The sequence below is a fragment of the Montipora capricornis genome, chromosome 10, assembly GCF_036669925.1.
Source record: "Montipora capricornis isolate CH-2021 chromosome 10, ASM3666992v2, whole genome shotgun sequence".
Classification (NCBI taxonomy): Eukaryota; Metazoa; Cnidaria; class Anthozoa; order Scleractinia; family Acroporidae; genus Montipora; species Montipora capricornis.
The window spans coordinates 32042478-32059977 of NC_090892.1; the positions used below are offsets into that span (position 1 = coordinate 32042478).

The window sequence follows — 17500 nt, forward strand, 5'->3', positions numbered from 1 at the left end:
TCCTCAAATGCAACTTGTCGACTTGATCCTGCTCCCACTTGGGTCATGAAAGACTGTGTGAATGAGTTATCACCAATCTTTACGCGGATGATCAACTTCTCACTTACATCTGGAAATGTCTCGTCAATCTGGAAATCTGCTCTGGTTGTCCCACTTCTAAAAAAGACTGGTCTTGAACTGACTTTTAATAACTTTCGACCAGTCAGCAACCTATCGCTTATTTCTAAAGTAGGAGAGAAGGTTGTTATCCCACAGATACTTGATCACTGCCGTGAGCATGCTCCTCTATCTTCACATTTGTCAGCCTACCGCCAACATCATTCTGCTGAGACCGCACTTCTCAAGGTCCACAATGATATCTTATTAAACATGGATAAACAAAAGGTAACACTGCTAGTCCTCCTTGAACTCAGTGCTGCGTTTGATACCATCAACCATGTCACCATGAAGAACATACTCGAAAAATGACTTTGGTATTCGTGATACTGCTCGTCAGCGGATAATATCTTTTCTTACTGATAGAAATCAGCATGTGGTCATTCACAAGTCAACATCTAAACCGTTTGATCTTTCTTCTGGTGAGGGGACAAGGGAGATGAGACAAGGTGGGACAAGGGAGCTGTCTGGGGCCAATTCTCTTCATAATGTATGCTCCCGTCTTTTTCATGTTATTGATAAGCACCTCCCAGATGCACAGGGCTACGCAGACGACACCCAACTTTATTTGTCATTTCGACCTGACTCAACATCATCACAAGAAGAAGCTCTCAGAGCATTAGAGGACTGCATTGCTGATATAAGGGCAAGGATGGTCAATCACCAACTGAAGTTAAATGACAATAAGGCAGAATTTCAGTATTATTATAGGATCTCGTCATAAATTATCTAAAGTTAGAATGGACAGTATCAAAGTTGGTCTGTGGGAGATTAAGTCAGCCTCCTCGCTACGTGATCTTGGTGCCTGGTTTGATGAATGTATCACAATGAATAAGCACGTTAGCAAAGTTTGTAGTAAAGCTTTTGGTGCCCTTTACAAGGTAAATAAGATCCGAAACTTTGTTACCGAGGAAACAACAAAACTCCCATCCACGCCTTTATCTCATCTTACTTAGATTACTGCAACTCTTTACTGTGTGGAATACCTCAGTACCAGATGAATCGTCTTCAAAGAGTACTCAACGCTGCTTCACGCGTCACTTGCTGTGTACCTCGTTTTGCTCATGTAGCTACTGCTTTTTTCCCGTCTCCACTGGCTACCTATCAAATACCGCGTCTCGTATAAAATCGCTCTACTCACCTTCAAGGTTTTGAAAGGGATGGCTCCATCTTACTTATCAGACTTACTTGTTGTACAGACTTAGAGTCTCTATTCACTCAGAAGAAATAGCCAGCTATTAATCAAGCCCTTATCCACCAAATGTAAGACCTTTGGAGATCGTGCCTTCTCAGAAGCGGCCCCTAAGGTCTGGAACACCTTACCAGAGGACATTAAGATCTGTGGAAAACTCGAAAATTTCGAGAAAAGTCTGAAAACTTTTCTTTTTAGTCTAGCCTATAATTGTGCAAAATTTTAAATTTATTTCCTTTTTCTTTTCATTTTTAGTTCACTCCATTTTAAGGATATCAGATCCTCTATATAGTATTTTGTATTCAAATATATTTTCTATTAATTGTATATATATATGTTATTTTTTAAGCGCTCTTGAATATTATATAGTATGAGCGATATAGAAATTATTATAATTAATAATAATAATAATAATAATAATAATTCTTCTTCTTCTTCTTCTTCTTCTTCTTATTATTATTATTATTATTATTATTATTATTATTATTACTAGAGACTAGATTAAATCGGAATACACGTAGATGGTTTGAAAAGCATCTCTTGAGAGCAATCCCCATACCGAGTCTTCTTTTCTGACAAGTGTTGTCGTTGTCCTCGCAAGAAGGACGCTGTGATCATCTTTCTGTGACCATCATTGTGTTGCAAGGCCATCGTTTTTTCTTCGAAAAAACTCTCCTCCGCCTTGTAGGGGGAGATAACGCGAAATTCCCTCGAGAGTCTTTCAGACTCTCTTTCCATTTCGCTGATGTCGGCTTCGCTTGGTGCACAGTATTTTTTACAAAATCTTTTCTCAAAATTTTACAAATTCTTTTTCACAAAATTTGAAAACTGGTCTTGTGCCCCCAACTCCTATACTACTACAAACGGTTTTTTTGCGTGAAATTAACCGTGGAATTGACTAGTTAGGCAGCGAAGAAACTGACATAATTAAGCAATTTCCGGGAAAACCAAAACGCGGACAATTCCAAAATCTTTTATTTTCACTAATCCTAGAGCCAGTTAGAATAAACAACCCGAGAGCCTCGCTTTTAGGCTTGGCTAAATCTATATATTAACATAAGGGCGAAATTTTCTTGTCGCTGTCGAGGCGCATCGAAAACCACAGTTGGGCAAACGGATTAAAAAGCACTCAATTTGTTCGAGCGCATTTTAGAGCAAAACAAACAAACAAATCAACGTTTTCTTTATGTCCCAAAGAGTACAGATGATTGTTATTTACTTCCAGTTGAAAATAAAAAATCGATTTTCATTCCTGAACGAAGGAAAAACCGATTAAACCACTTTTTGAAAATAACAAACGGTTTAAAGGAAAGAATTTGTGGAGTAACTTTTTGCACTAAGTATGAGCTATTACTGCTATTCTGTTTTGTCATTGCCGTTCTCATTCGCTCTCCTTTCGTTTTTGTTCTAGTCATATGCATAGGTCCTCCAGGCATCATGTAACCTTATCAGAGCTTCTAAAGATATGCCAAAAATTGCAATACAGCAGCTCTAAGCAAATTAAAAATAAACACTCAGCTTTAAGTTTATATCCCTCCAATGCTTGACTTGAATAACTGCGTAGTCGCCAGTGTGGACCACAGCTATCATATGTCAAACTGGATTGAAACCAGCGAAAAATGCAGAAGAAAAAATTTTCCAATCCGTTTTCTACCAGGACATGAAAAGCGTTGACTGTGTAAGAAATATAGTTGATGTAGTATGGCCGTGTATCCGCTTCGAGCCACAGAAAGCACGCGAAGAATGAAGCCTCGTTTATGTTTAGGTGAGTTAACCTGAGTTGAGCCTGCAATCCAATCGAAAACCAGTACCTGGTCAACTTCCAAAAACATCTGAGCTCTGTAGCTCTAGGCTTGAGCCCGCGGTATGGTCACGTGGTACTGGTCAGCGGATATCTTGTTTTGACAGGTGTCAATTGATTAAACATGGATGTCCAATATCAAAGATGTATGCTGTAAACTAGTAATATATAGATTTAGCCAAGCCTAAAAGCGGAGCTCCCTGGTGATTTATTCTTACTGCCTGTACGGATTGTGAAAATGTTTCCGGTCGCTGCTTTAATAATTAATCATTTTCTTTGCTTTCTTCTATAGAAAAATTCATTGTCTAACTAATGACTTCCAAGGTAAATTTTACGCTAAAAACCAATATCGCATGAATCACGAAGCGATGAGTGCGACATCGGTTTTTTTCAGTGAAATTTACTTTGCAATTCACCAGTTTGGCAATAATTTTTTCCTGAACCGAATGAGTTTTAAAAGAAAACAAGCATTAAGCACGACCTCAGCGAGCAAATTGAAAAGGAAAAAAAGCCATTTCAGAGTCAACTGTCAATAGCCAGCGAATAGGAATCATGCTAGAATTAGAAGCCATAAAATTGAAGGTCAAAGAAGAGTTTTACTGATGTACTTTATTCCACTTTATCTCTGAAAACAAGATCATTCACATTTTGACGTATTTTATTGAAACACGCCAGGTTGGCTTGGTACAAGAATCGGCAAACTACGGCAATGCAACCAAGAAAGGACGAACTTCGAAGACGATCTCCTCCAACACTTAAATAACATTTAGGTGCTTTAAACAAACTTCTGACTGCGATTTTCCCCTAATTTTACGAGAACTCATTGCGAATACGTGTTTATATTATAAGGGCAAAATTTTCTTGTCACTGTCGAGGCACAACGAAAACCAGATTTTAAAAAAACCGGATTAAAAAAGCACTTGTTCGCTCGCATTTTAGAGGAAAACGAACAAACAAACAAATCAACTTTTTCTTTATGTCCAAAAGAGTACAGATAATTGATGTTTAATTCCAGTTGACAATAAAAATTCGATTTTCATTCCCGAAAAAAGGAAGAACCGATTAAACCACCTTTTAAAAATACGCATCCACTTTAAATAACGCATCCGTAAAAATAACAAATGGTTTAGTGCCCAAGGAAAAAATTTTTGTGCTAAGTGTGAGCTATTACTGGTATTGTTTTGTCGTTGCCGTTCTCTTTCGCTCAGTCCTTTCATTTCCGTTCTAGACATAGGTCCACCAGGCATTATGTAACCTTGTCAGAGCTTCTAAAGATATGCCAAAAATTGCAATACAGAGAAAAAAGCGGCTCTAAGCAAATTAAAAATAAACACTCAGCTTTATAAAGTGGACTGTAGCAATCATTTCCTTTGAGTTATGAACCTACTGCATGCCAACGGATAACTCGTGCGTAGAATAAAATGTTCGGCCCGTTCAATAAATTCGATGATCAAAATCAAATTTGATATTTTCTGTATAACCCGCAACCTCGTTCCCTCTTGTAACCGGCGAAGAGAGAGAGAGAGAGAGAGAGACCCTGGGAATGAGATTTTTGTAACCCGCGGTATCTGACTAAATTTGGGCCTCACTCATTCAGTTTATCTGCTTTAATACTCTCTGTGATTAATGAACATCATCTGGTTCAGTAAGAAAACAGCTGAGGCCAAATTTTGACATGCGCAAAACCATTAAATTGTCCCTTTAAAACTGATTTTAGTAGATCGGCAAAGGAAACAGCATAGTCTATTGTGTTCGGGTTTGGCTACATTGTTTGGCGGTATTTTCAGTGATGTCCTTTGTTTTTGACCGAATCCCGAAAGCCATTGTCGGTCTGATGGAGTTTTGGACAAGAGATGTAATCATTGGCTTTACTTTGGTGTAAACGGGGGCTTAAATGGTAAGAATCAGGGCTAAATGGCGAAAAATTTTCAATCTTCCTTGTTTCACGCGGTTGAAGATGATGCACAAACATGTCAAACATCACGTCAGTTTCCGTAACCCCTAACTAATCATTCCAAATTTAGTGCGAACAGATTTTAACTCAACCTCGTTCCCAGTGTCTCAACGCGATAAGAGACCCTGGGAACGAGGTTGATTTTAGGTGAGGTCATTGTTTAAAACTTGCATTTTCCATGTGAACTGCTCTGAAGAAACAAACCCCAAGATTGTGTCCAAACTGGTTCAATATTTAACCGGGGGGGGGGTGCTCATTATATTTCTCCAAACCAACAATGGTGTGAGTTTATGGGCTTATATTTCTGTTTACTTTACCGAGCTCATCAATTGAAAGAAACTTTATCAACCACGTGGTCCTTTAATAGCTATTCCGTGAAGCAAAAGCGTGTTTTTAATTTATTGTGCCAATGAATATATCCATCACTCAAATAATATAATTCAACCAACGTTTCCTAGAACACTCCATTTTGATTTTATCATCAAAATAAATAATCGCAGTCGGGTGCTTCCGGATTCGCAGATATAATCAGGTGAGTTCTCTAAAACCGTCTCCGTTTTAACTATTCACAGCGATGTCATTTCCATAATATATTTTTGTTCTCTTAAGGTGTTTGGAAGCATGAAAGTAAGACGCCTTTATGTCGCAGAAATCAGTGTTATCGCAATTGTAGTGTTATTCTTGCCACTGAAGATTTCAGGTAAGATTTTAAATCATTTTTAACTCCTAGTCGTAAGCACCAAAGCGCGCTACTTAAGCTTGTTTTGCATCAATTAAATCGCATCGCTTCCTTCTTTGTTATTCGCTGGTACTTACTCTGAAAAGGGCGATATCGTTTTTCAAAAATGGAACTTGAGCAATATTTACCGGCAACAAGAAATCCTATCATTGTCAGTATCTGCCAACGGTGTCTTTTGTTTCAGGTTAAAATCCACGCCACTTACATGTGTTCATCGCATTTATAACTCCTTTATTTTATTATGAACACAAAAAAGTCAATTAAAATCAGGGTCTCTATTATTGTTATTTTTTTGTACTACACGTTTTTTCCCAGGTGAAAACAGGCCAAGAGAAAATTACTCAGCACCAAATTCTTCTCATCCTAATGAATACAAATTTAAATTTCTCATTTCCAAACAGTAATCACCTTCACTGATGGGGTTGTTACACAAGGTTTTAAAAATATCTGTGGTAGTTAATTTATCTGGTCTTTGCTAGAAAATATGTCGTTTCCCTCTAGCTTGACTGCGAATACTCATCGCGTCAACTTACAATTTATAATTTAACTGACTCCGTAAGAAATGTTCAGTTCCATCTAGACAGCTGGTACACACACAATACTCCACAAATAAGTGAAAGGCATTTAAAAGTACTTTTAACAAATTCTTAGCGAGACATGGCTCGATGCTGCTCTGGGTTGAAGAAAAATGAATGTAACTTACACAGGTATGATTCAAGGCAAAATGTATCGACAGTACTCGTGATGTCTTCATTCAGTTGGTGGTGATCTAAGTCCTTAGTGACCTGACAATTTAATTTTGTAGCGTCTATAAACTTGATAAGTACCGTTTGAAAAGCAGAAAACGTTTATCATGAATTAAATCTCGAGGCGGTGCCGGAGTATTGTTAGGCCACCACGTGCGATGAATTTTTGAACGGGCACAACTCCTCGCGTAAAATATCTATTGGGAATATTAATTTTTAAAGAGCGCTATGTAGACTTGAACTACAAAAAAGCTTTGAAAAAACAAGAGCGCTCCACGAGCGTAAAATGGGCTGCCAGTGAGGACGTGTAACTGCTTTTTTTTTTCCCCAGAAGGATTCTGTGATTCTTTAGCCCTGGTTGCATGAGCTGGTGCCAGCTGATTACACAACTTTATCGCATAGAAATGCTTTTCTTGATTCTCCAATGTTAATGGCTAATATCTCAATTTAACCATATGCCTCCTAAGAGGACAATTCTTATATTTTACTTTGTCTTATGCTAAACGAGTGTACTTGTCAAATGGGGAAACTCTTAGGGGCGAAAGGGTTAATTAATTTCAGGGGCCGCGGAGTATGTTTGAAAGTGTAAAGGGAGGGGTGAGAGGTTTAGGAGAAAACAACATCGAAGCCTCCTCTCCCCTCCTCGGCCCCTGAATTGACATATTTATTCTCAAAATGACAAGATAAACCAATACAAATAGAGCATCGTTGGGATTCCTCACTGAACTGCCTTGAATTGTCAGCTAATAGAAAAGTTTTGATTTGGAATATTGTGGATATTCCCATGCTCTAAGAAACCAGTATTTGCCATATTTCAAGAGAGAAAGAATTTACACTGGTCTGTCTTTGAGATTACATCTTAGCTCCTTATGACTGGCAGCGTACATGTACCAACAACACCGTGAGAAAAAATACAGACTGCATAAGTGAAGACAATAAAAAGGGCAAATTCACAGAATCTGAAATGTAGAAAAGACTTAGGTGAGTACTTGAGCCGACTGGTCCTGTATCATTTCAAAAAAGCCTCAAGCAAGTAACTAGAAGGACTTTCTATTTCCATGAATAAGCCTTATGGCTTCTACTCGCGCCCTACTAGCATACTTGAAAGAGCTTGCGAAATTTAATTCTGCTCGCACCCTTCCAAATTGAAAATGGTATAAGCAATACCACTTCAGATAAATCATCTGATAATGAAACGCTCGGAATCCTTCTAACTGCAGACCAATGTCCTTATCATCCTGCTTCAATAGACGAATGGCTATGTTGTATGTTCGTCACAACATGGCTTTAGATATGGTCATTCGCAGGACATGCGATCCTTGACATGATACAATACAATCAAACATGGATGCAAATGCTTTTCCCAGTTTGTGGGGTCTGTGAGTAGCTTTTGCTACAATGGATTACATGAAATAATTTAATGGTGTTCGGGAGGTTATCAATAACTGGTTTGTTAAGCCGATGACACATGGTTCAACATCCTGCAACATTTGTTGCTTAACAAATGTTGAACGATCTTGCACAGATGTGTTGAACGGCCGGGGAATAGAGCTGGTCTCTATTTTCGTTCAACAACGTTCAACGTGTTGAATAGCATATTTCAACATTCAACATGACATGACACACCCTTCAACATTTGTTTAACAACAGCTGCAACATTTGTTGATCAACAAAAGTTAAACCGTGAATCACCGGCTTTACTTACAAGAGAGCACACAACTGAAATTAGTAAGAGAATTGTCGTTATGAAAGTCGAATATTACCACGAGCACCCTCAGTAAGGTTCTGTATTCTACGAAAGCGGAGAAGGGCCTTCCAACTTCCAACTTTCAACTTCCGACTTCCGACTTCCGACTTCCGTCTTCCACCTCCTGACTTCCAACTTCCGATTTCCTACTCGAACTTCATTTCCAGTTTGTTCACATTTACGCACATCACACTTCGGTGAGACTAATTTGGATTACGTATTAAGATACATCGTGTTATCTTTGCTAAACGTACTGTTATGTTTCAGTAAGTAGAGTCTTGATTGCAAATGTCATCTTAAGAATGTTCTTCAACATGCTCAACCTGCGTGACTAACGTTTGCTGTGATATTATTGTTTTACACGCGTTATGTCCATCGAAGCGCGTTTTACCCGATTACACACCCGCACTACGCAAAGATAAAGATGTGGAGGGAGAAAATCTCAAATGGAAGCTACTTTTTGCAAGGGTTTATTAACGCTGAAATCGTTGGTTTTGGCTCTTTCTGTGAGTACCTTGAAAAGAATCCTTAAACGTTTGAGACTTAGGAGGGTGAGGAGCACAAATGGATCACCTCTTGGACATACAACCTTTGCTATTTTGGAAGAATTGAATATTTCTTGTGGCTCCTTCATGGGTTATCGTCAACTTACACTGAATAAGGCAATTGAGAAGGAAGTATAATTTGAGTAAGAAGGGATACCTGCGATACCTAACCCTGCGTGCTATAGATCCTGAAGGAGTGGAGCGTCTTAAAAGACGTAGGCTGAAGAGAAGAAGGTATAGCAGAGGGCGGAGAGGGGTGGTGGATAAATTTGTTTAAGGACCTACGCGATTCTGGTTTGTTCGAAGACGAATACCTTAGCAAGGATTGTTTGAATTTTTTTTCCTACATGTATCTATCCTCCGTCGGGAACTACATCTCATTGCAGATCAATGGAACACGCACAATATTCAACAACAGAAACGATTTGAAGTAGAGGGTGGCAAACCAGATACCATAATATCATTGCTGAGCTGGCTGGACCATTGATAACGAAAAGCTGTGCACTTAAACGTGACTACAACATAACATGAGTTAATTTGACGCTCTGTAAGCGACACAGTCAATAATTATGAAACGGTCAATAGGCACAGGAGAGCCACAACGTTCTTGGAATTTATACCACAATTATTTCCTGTCGCAACACAAATACAAATCCCTTCTTCAAAAGAAATGCTTTGGTGATAAATGCAATGCAATAACTGATACATGATACATATTTTTATGTTGCTATGGCAACAGGGAGTGGCTTAAAAACAAAAGGGCGTCCCTCTTTCCATGGTAATACAGTAGTTAAAACGATCGTCTGAATGTAACCCTTATCCAATAGTAAATGATTCACGTAGCAGCATACCATTACTGTGAAACGCGTTGTTGTGTTCTTCAAAGGAGGGCTCTTAATGGTGTTGAAACTGATGTTAGTCACCGTAATACAAACTTCAGTTGGTAACAAGCACCACCAACGATATTGATGAAATGCACAACTTCTTTCAACTATTTTAAGACTGAATTATCACAACACCTTCACCCTCGGTCCTTCATCATCTATCGGTTGCCTTATTGAATTGGGTTGTTAAAGTGCACGTTCCTGTATTTTAAATTGTGTTTTCAGGAAAACCGTAACAATAAACGCAAAACAATGTTGGTTTTGATGTTAGAGTGACTTTCGTATGACCTTGAAAAAGTGTTCGCAATTTGTTTCACGGACCAATGTTTGGCAAGACTAGTAAAACAAAGCTTCTCCTTATTCTCGCTAAGGAAACTCCTAATGGGCAGTAAACAGTGCGATTGCCCAATCATATTACTGCATTCAAATGACGTCAAGTCGAACCCTTCCAGAAAGTGATATAAAATAAATATCAATAAGTGTCAGTAGTTTTTTTAAAAATCACAGACGTTTCGGGTGTAGAACCCTTCTTCAGTGAAGGAAACCGTTTATATACGCATTCAGAAGGAAGCGAGCAGATGAATGGTGGCGCGTGCGCATGCATCAAGTCATTTTTTAAAAAAGTTGAAACTGATGTTAAGTCCATCAGGCTGTACAGTTCCCATCTGGAAAATCAACTTAATTTCACGTTGCTTCCGTAGGAGATTAGTACCGCGGCATAACTGCAAACCTCTTATCCGGATATCTGCAATACTGTGGCCCGCTGAGTTGAAATGTTGGGCCACAGCGGGCCACACTCGGAAGTCGGAAGTTTGAAGTAAGTTGAAGTTGAAAGTCGGAAGTCGGAAGTCGGAAGTTGGAAGTTGGAAGTCGGAAGTCGGAAGTCGAAAGTTGGAAGTTGGAAGTCGGAAGTCAGAGGTTGAAAATTGGGAGGCCTTTCTCGGTTTTCGCACTACGTACTGGGATCGTTATTGTTTCTTTTGTTTGTTAATAATATATGTTCTAGTTCAAATACATTTAACTTTTTCTAAATTTCTTGAAAATAAAGACGAACAAGATGCCTGGAGGCGTTCACGCGGGATGATTTGGTCGATGTAAGAATAATATTCAGCTGTGAACTGGTACCGATAGTCTTTCATGGTTCATACTAACAACCTAACTTGCGTTAAAGTGGTAACGAGGGAATCTTCGGAATTTGAAAGGCCGAGTAACAACCGGTTGGCGCGAGGACACGAGGAATTTTCTCCCATTAAGAAAATTAACTGAGGACTTGATGAGGGCCCTAAAAGGTGATCTATGTGAGGTTATGTAATTTGATTGCAGGTATGGCAACGTTCAATTTTTGGTGTTGCAAATTTTAGTTTAGTCAAATAGCCTAACTAAATTGATCAATACTATGAGTTCTACTATGGGAGTCACGCTGAAATCAAAGTGTACTAATATCCCACAACACTGATATTGCATAAATACTTATAGTGGGATACCTTAAGATTCTACCCAAAGCATACAACTAGTTTCAAATGCCTCATCGATAACAAAACGGGAATCAAACGCACATTGCGCTCACTAACCCTTTATTATTGCTAGTTTATATCCTGATCTCAGGTATTGGACGGTAATATCATCGATGGAGTGCAACACTTTTCGACTGGAAACCAGCAAATATATGACGGAACCCTTTGACTTGGTTTATGAATTAGAATTCCATGAGTATATCAGTGTACAGTGTAAAGTTGCTTCAAATTTCGTGTTCACACAAAGAGTTTGCTGATCGGTTGAACTCTTCGTTTGATAACTTTAAAAGCCACTAGACTCGTTGGTTCAATTGGTGAACTAGTTGGTTTTCGATTGGCAAACTTGAATTGGTTCTAGTAATGAACTCGTTGGTTTCCTTCAGGACAAGAACAGGTTCCCAGTTGGAAGCAAGTACTCACGGTTCAATACACCCAAAAGCAGAGCAAATAAATCCAATAATTTAATCTCCGTTCCCTATTAGACAAGTAACCGATTAGCGAACTCCGTTATTTCATGAACATTCCGGGATCACTTTTGCTGGATCAGCACTTTCAGTGTTTATCCACCCTGATCTTACAAGTGATTCCAAGGTGGAGCCAATGAAAATCGCTCGGTAAAAAGACATTGCAATATGTAGGTACGATGAATAAATCAAACAGAACTCGTCAGAAACTTTGACAAGTCTTCTTCTGGCGATTTGACTTGAACCTTGCCTTCTATGAAACTAACATGAGTTGCACGTGCTCCGCACGCGCGCGCCTTCATCGCGCGCGGAGCTCCGCTACAAAAACTGATTTACAAGATTTCTGAGTGAGAATTGAATGATCCAATTGCGCGGTTGATTTCCTTCCTGAACTCCCCAATTGATCTGATCGCCCTAATACTTTCAGGTAGAGAGTTCTACTTGTAGACACTGCTGTAGCAAAAGCTGCGTTTCAAATAGTTTGTGCGCTCACTGAATAATTCACGCAAGTACACTGGGGCCGACCCGTTGAGGGACATTCCCCGGTATAGTGGTGGTATTGATTCTGCGAGTGTTTTAGTTCCCGGTAAAACACTCCGTCCGTATAATGAAGTTCGTTGCTTCAGTGCCACTTCTCGTCCACAGGCTTACTCGAGTCCCCATCTGAAGTGACCATTAGAACAGAACATGGAGCAGATTTTTTGATCATATCATGGGCCTTCCATCCAAATGTTACGCATTACAGAATACTCTTCAGAGATCCGAAATCAAGCGATGCAACAGATGAGGCCGGTCCCATGGAAATGTACTGTGGCTTCTCAAGGAACACCACGTGTAGTTACTGTATAGCCAACATCCACAGAGAAGTGTCATGCAGCACACTTGATAAACACTACACACAGTCAATTGGTCGTGAACTGGATTTCGAGCAGCCTGTTAGTGTAAAGGTTGAACCATGCACTCATATCTTCCCAGAGAATTGCTTAGATCAGGGTGAATGGATAAACTTTACCATTCCAGCTGGAGGTATATATTCATTATCATATGAAAGGAAGTATTTTTCATTTAACTTTACCAATATGATTACAGCTGTCTTTCCCAGAGCCCATCGTAGTAATACCAGCTGTTGTTGTTGTTGGCGGCACCACGATAATGACCACTTGGCTTCCAAAACGTCAAGCCACCCAAGGTGTATCTGTGTGCGGCAATGAGAATTCAAATCTTCCATTACATTTTATGTTCTTGTTGGTTACGCATTCTAAATTCCAACAACGACGACAAAACCAAAATGAATCATAGTTTAAAATCCAAACCTTCGCTGACTGAGATGGACTTGATCGGGAAGCTAATTCGCGTCATTGATGATGCCTTGTCGCGCAAATACATAGACAGAGATAAACAGGAAAGGTGGCTCTCCATTCACTAAGTTCCTGTCTGAGCAACGTCTCTTGCCATTACATTAAGCTTTAATATTGTTATGGTTTCAAAAGAATATTGTTGAAGGTTTGTTATAGTAAAATTATTTTATATTTCTTCTACATTTGAAGTATGGTTCTCCTTAAACGAGGAGGACAACAGATGTAATCTTTTGCATTGTCACTTCTAAAAACATCAATACATGCAAAATTTGTTCAATTGATAGAAGAGCAGGTTATATCCTTGATATGTACATTAAAACTACTTGACTTTGTGTTTTGATATCATACTTTGCTTCAGTTTACTTGCAGGATTTTTTTTTTCGGAATCGCCACCCCTCCCGTGATTTCTAATGGTCCGCTCCTTACCAATTAGCATGGAAAGCGATAACTACTTTGGATTTTTGAACAATATATCGCTTCAGTCCAACCCAAAATCATTCAGGTGGACAGAACTTCTTATTTGCGATACATTTCCATTGCTTTTGTGTTCGTGACGTGTTTATCTTGCCATACTTCAGATTCACGTTTTCATAAATTTGCTTTTGCATCTCGAACATGTTTAGATATTCACGTTTCCGAGCGCGCGGAAGCGAGACTTTTGGGTCAACATTCGATTAGGTTGAGAGAAGAGTAAGGGATTTAGCGTGTGAAATTCGAAAAAAAAATGAGTTCCTATCCAGAATTTACGTTTTTCTCAAAAGAAGAGAAACTACAGTTGTTGAAGGAAGCTGCCCTCGATCACATGATCGGTGTAAGAAATCAGACCAAAGGAATTCGAAGCATTTGAGTCTATTCGAATCTACCAATCTGTGCAATGCGACCGTTGGCAGTTCAAAAGCCCAACCCTGCACTGATTGGTTTATTCGAATAGCCTCAAATGCTTCGAATTCCTTTTGTCTGTTTTTTTGCACCGATGTTGAGAAAGCTCAGGAGCGCATGAGTAGGAGCTTGCCTCTCCTATACAAGCCCTATCAGTCAACCTTTGCTCGTATCTTTCTATTTTTAGAACGCCACGAGTTCTTCGGCTCTGCACACACTGTTTAGAATGGCCAATCAGAATAATTTGTGGAACAAAGACAAAAATAGCAAAAACAATGTATGTAAATTGTGCAAATTGATGTAAATTGTTGTAAATGTGAGTTTCCTGCTGAAGGATTAGTTCTAAAAATAGAAAGATACGAGCAAAGGTTGACTCAAGGAGGGAGGCTCCTAGTCATGGGCTCCTGGAAGCTTTATTATGGATTTCAAGATAACCTTTCTCGGTAAATTTTCGAACGATTAAGCTCAACTTCGGCGAAGGTACGAGAACCTCCGTAATCGATCGGTTGATGGTGTTTTTAAGGTGGGAATTTCACTGCTTTGGCGTCAGTTTTAGCTTGAAAAAGACGAGGTCACCGGCCGGAGGCTCCGTGTTGCCTGCCTTGTCAATTTTCTTGACTCTCTAACTGACGGTCGAGAAATGATCTCGCAAAATGACGCCAGCTCGGAACGACCACAACAACATAACACAGGACTCAGTTAATCTTTCATTGAATCATTTGCTTTCAAACTTTATTGCCGAGCAAATCGCAACCGCCGTAATGTATTTATCCTCCTACAGATCGATAACAACAACACCAACAGAGGGTGGTTCGCCTGTGCCCTCGATAGTTGTATTAGCACATTTGGGGTTGTCGTCTCGGTTAACACCGTTACTGCTGTTAGTTTGTCACACGCCCAATAATGTATATCTGGCTTTCGTGACATAAATTTCAAATTTTGAAGTTTCTTAGGTCTCACGTTTCTTGCATGTGGTACTCAAATAATTAGTTGTTTTCCCCGTTTTTATCTAACCCTCGCAGCACGACTCACTTCTTTTCTTATCTGGAGTGCAAGAGATCATCTTTCACGAATCGAAACTTAAGAAATCATTGACATCTCGGAGATTAAAGTAAGTTTAGAATCCTCAGGTTTTTTGTAGAAATTTTTTTTTTATTTCATCGTTTGGTTAAATTTTCCATTATGGCGTGATTAGCCTTAAATCACAGTTCAGAATGTTATTTTGGTAGTTTTCCGTTTATTGTTCAAGCTAGTTCAAACCACATAAAAAACCTAAGAATACACAAGAACACTCAGCCACACGACTTAAAGGTGCAGTGTCACCGGTGGCACACGCTTAACAGCCTGCCAAATTTTTGAAAAAGTTGGCAAACTTTTTCAAAGGAGTGTGTGGGGTGTGAATACCTTACACAATCAAAGCCATCCGTGGTCACTTTAGTGAACCAAATATCCTGTGGCGTTCATAAACAAATTCGCTATATTTTCGTTGATGTTCTTTGCTCCTTTTTTCGTTGATTTTGTTGTTTGGAAGGGGATTTGATCGTGTGTTACCATTTCGAGTCGTGGCGGTCATCGAGCTGGCAGCGGACAAATAATAATTCAGTCTCCTCAAGAAAGCAAAAGAAGAGCAGTCAAAATACCAATACAGCATCTACAATGAAGAGAAACTTTTTAAGACGTGAATTCATGAGAATTCAAGGTTTTTCGAGTGAAATTTACTTTGGAATTCACCAGTTTGGCAATGAATTTTTGTTGAACCGCATGAGTTTTAAAAGAAAACAAGGACACCTTCAGCGAGCGAATAGGAAAGGAAAAAAGCCATTTCAGAGTCAACTGTCAATAGCCAGCGTAAAGGAATAACGCTAAAGTTAGAAACCATCAAAAAACTTTGTCAGCTCAAAAATGTACTTTATTCCACTTTATCTCTGAAAACGAGATCGTTCATAGTTTGATGTATTCCACTGAAACACGCCAGCTTGGCTTGGAACAAGAATCGGCAAAATACAACCAAGAAGAGACAAACTTCAAACAAAATTCGCTCCAGCCCTAAATTAGAGACCAAAGACTTCCCGCTTTATGGTCGAATAATGGAAAGTAACTAGAAACTGATCTTTGCTGCCTTTGCTGATCTCTAAGGAACGTTTACGTTCGCTTCAGACAAGGTAACCTCCTCCGTTTGCAGCGGGTTTTTATGTGTTTTGTGTTTTGCCTTATTTGTTGTGCTAAGATGTATTTTTCTGTCTACGGTCCCACTTTATGATTTTAAGCGTTTAATGATTCTACAATATTCTGATGCCATTTGTATCAAAAGTTACTCTGTTTACAATTCGAATCCGCAAACTGAGTTAGTAAAGAAGAGTTTCTCCAAGTTTTTTAGTCAAATATGAAGTTTAAAATCTTACCCCTAAATGTGAGGGGGTTAAACAAAACAACCAAGCGGCGCCAAGTGTTTCGATGGTTACATCGACAAAAAGCAGATGTTATTTTCTTACAAGAAACATATTCGTCCCCTCAGACCATAAAAACATGGGAAGCGGAATGGGGAGGTAAAATAATTGTATGCCTAGACTCGACGTCACAGTCGAAAAAATTGTAAATGATTCAAACGGCAGATATATCCCAAGTGAAGTGTTATTGGACGGTGAAAGGTTTGTGTTTTTGAATATTTATTCTCCGAATGATCAGGCCCAACAAATTCAATTCCTCAAGAACCTGTCAAGTTCAGTGCTTAATTCTTATGCAAATGAAAAAGTAGTGATAGGTGGAGACCTTAATTGCGTAATGCATGAGATAGATAAACGTGGAGGGCAACCAATCACTCACAAGAAAAGTGTCATTCAAGAGATAATACTTTATTAAGCTCTCAAGACCTTATTGATACCTGGAGCTATATACATCCTAACATGCAAGGCTTTACCTGGAACAATCCATCGATGAAGGTTCAGTGCAGATTAGATTATTTTTTCATTTCAAAAGTTATGGGGTCTGCAATCAAAGATGTCGAAATCTTACCAAATATCTTTTCTGACCACTCTGCCATAACTCTTTCAATGTCGTCTGTTGTTACAGACAATAACTCTTTGTTAACAGATGAGAATTACTTGCAAATGATAACAACGCAAATACCAGAGTTCGTGTCAAAATACCAAGAGCTCACAGAAAAGAAAAAGAATTGTTAGCGATGTTTATGCGCTTGCAAGAGACACTAAGAACAAACTTTAATGAAACTACTAAAATCGAAATGGAACGGGTTAAATAAAAACTTGCGAAAATAGTTGCAAATAAAACTCGAGGCAAAATTGCTCGCAGCAAAGCTCGATGGTACGAATTTGGTGAAAAGAACAATAAATATTTTTACAATTTAGAAAAAAGAAATCACAAACGAAAGCATATAACATTGTTAAAAAAAGATGATGGTTCTGGTCTACGTGATCCCAAAATAATTTTGGAAGAAGAAGAAGCATTTTTCAGTTATATCTATAGGTCTAAAGTCGTGTACCCAGACTTTGAAACCTTTCAAT

General features: G+C 38.9%; 1 protein-coding gene across 3 annotated transcripts in view; it reads left to right on the forward strand.

The window, feature by feature from the left end:
* Positions 1-4911: 4911 nt before the first annotated feature.
* LOC138018545 (uncharacterized) overlaps positions 4912-17500 on the forward strand; it is a 21191-nt gene continuing 8602 nt past the window's right edge. Inside the window, exons 1-3 of one of the 3 annotated variants that reach the window (XM_068865213.1) lie at positions 4912-5046; positions 5713-5803; positions 12388-12768. In XM_068865213.1, the coding sequence (XP_068721314.1) occupies positions 5044-5046; positions 5713-5803; positions 12388-12768 (475 nt within the window). In that variant the 5' untranslated portion in view covers positions 4912-5043. The other 2 variants (XM_068865214.1, XM_068865215.1) reach the window with 2 other exon arrangements.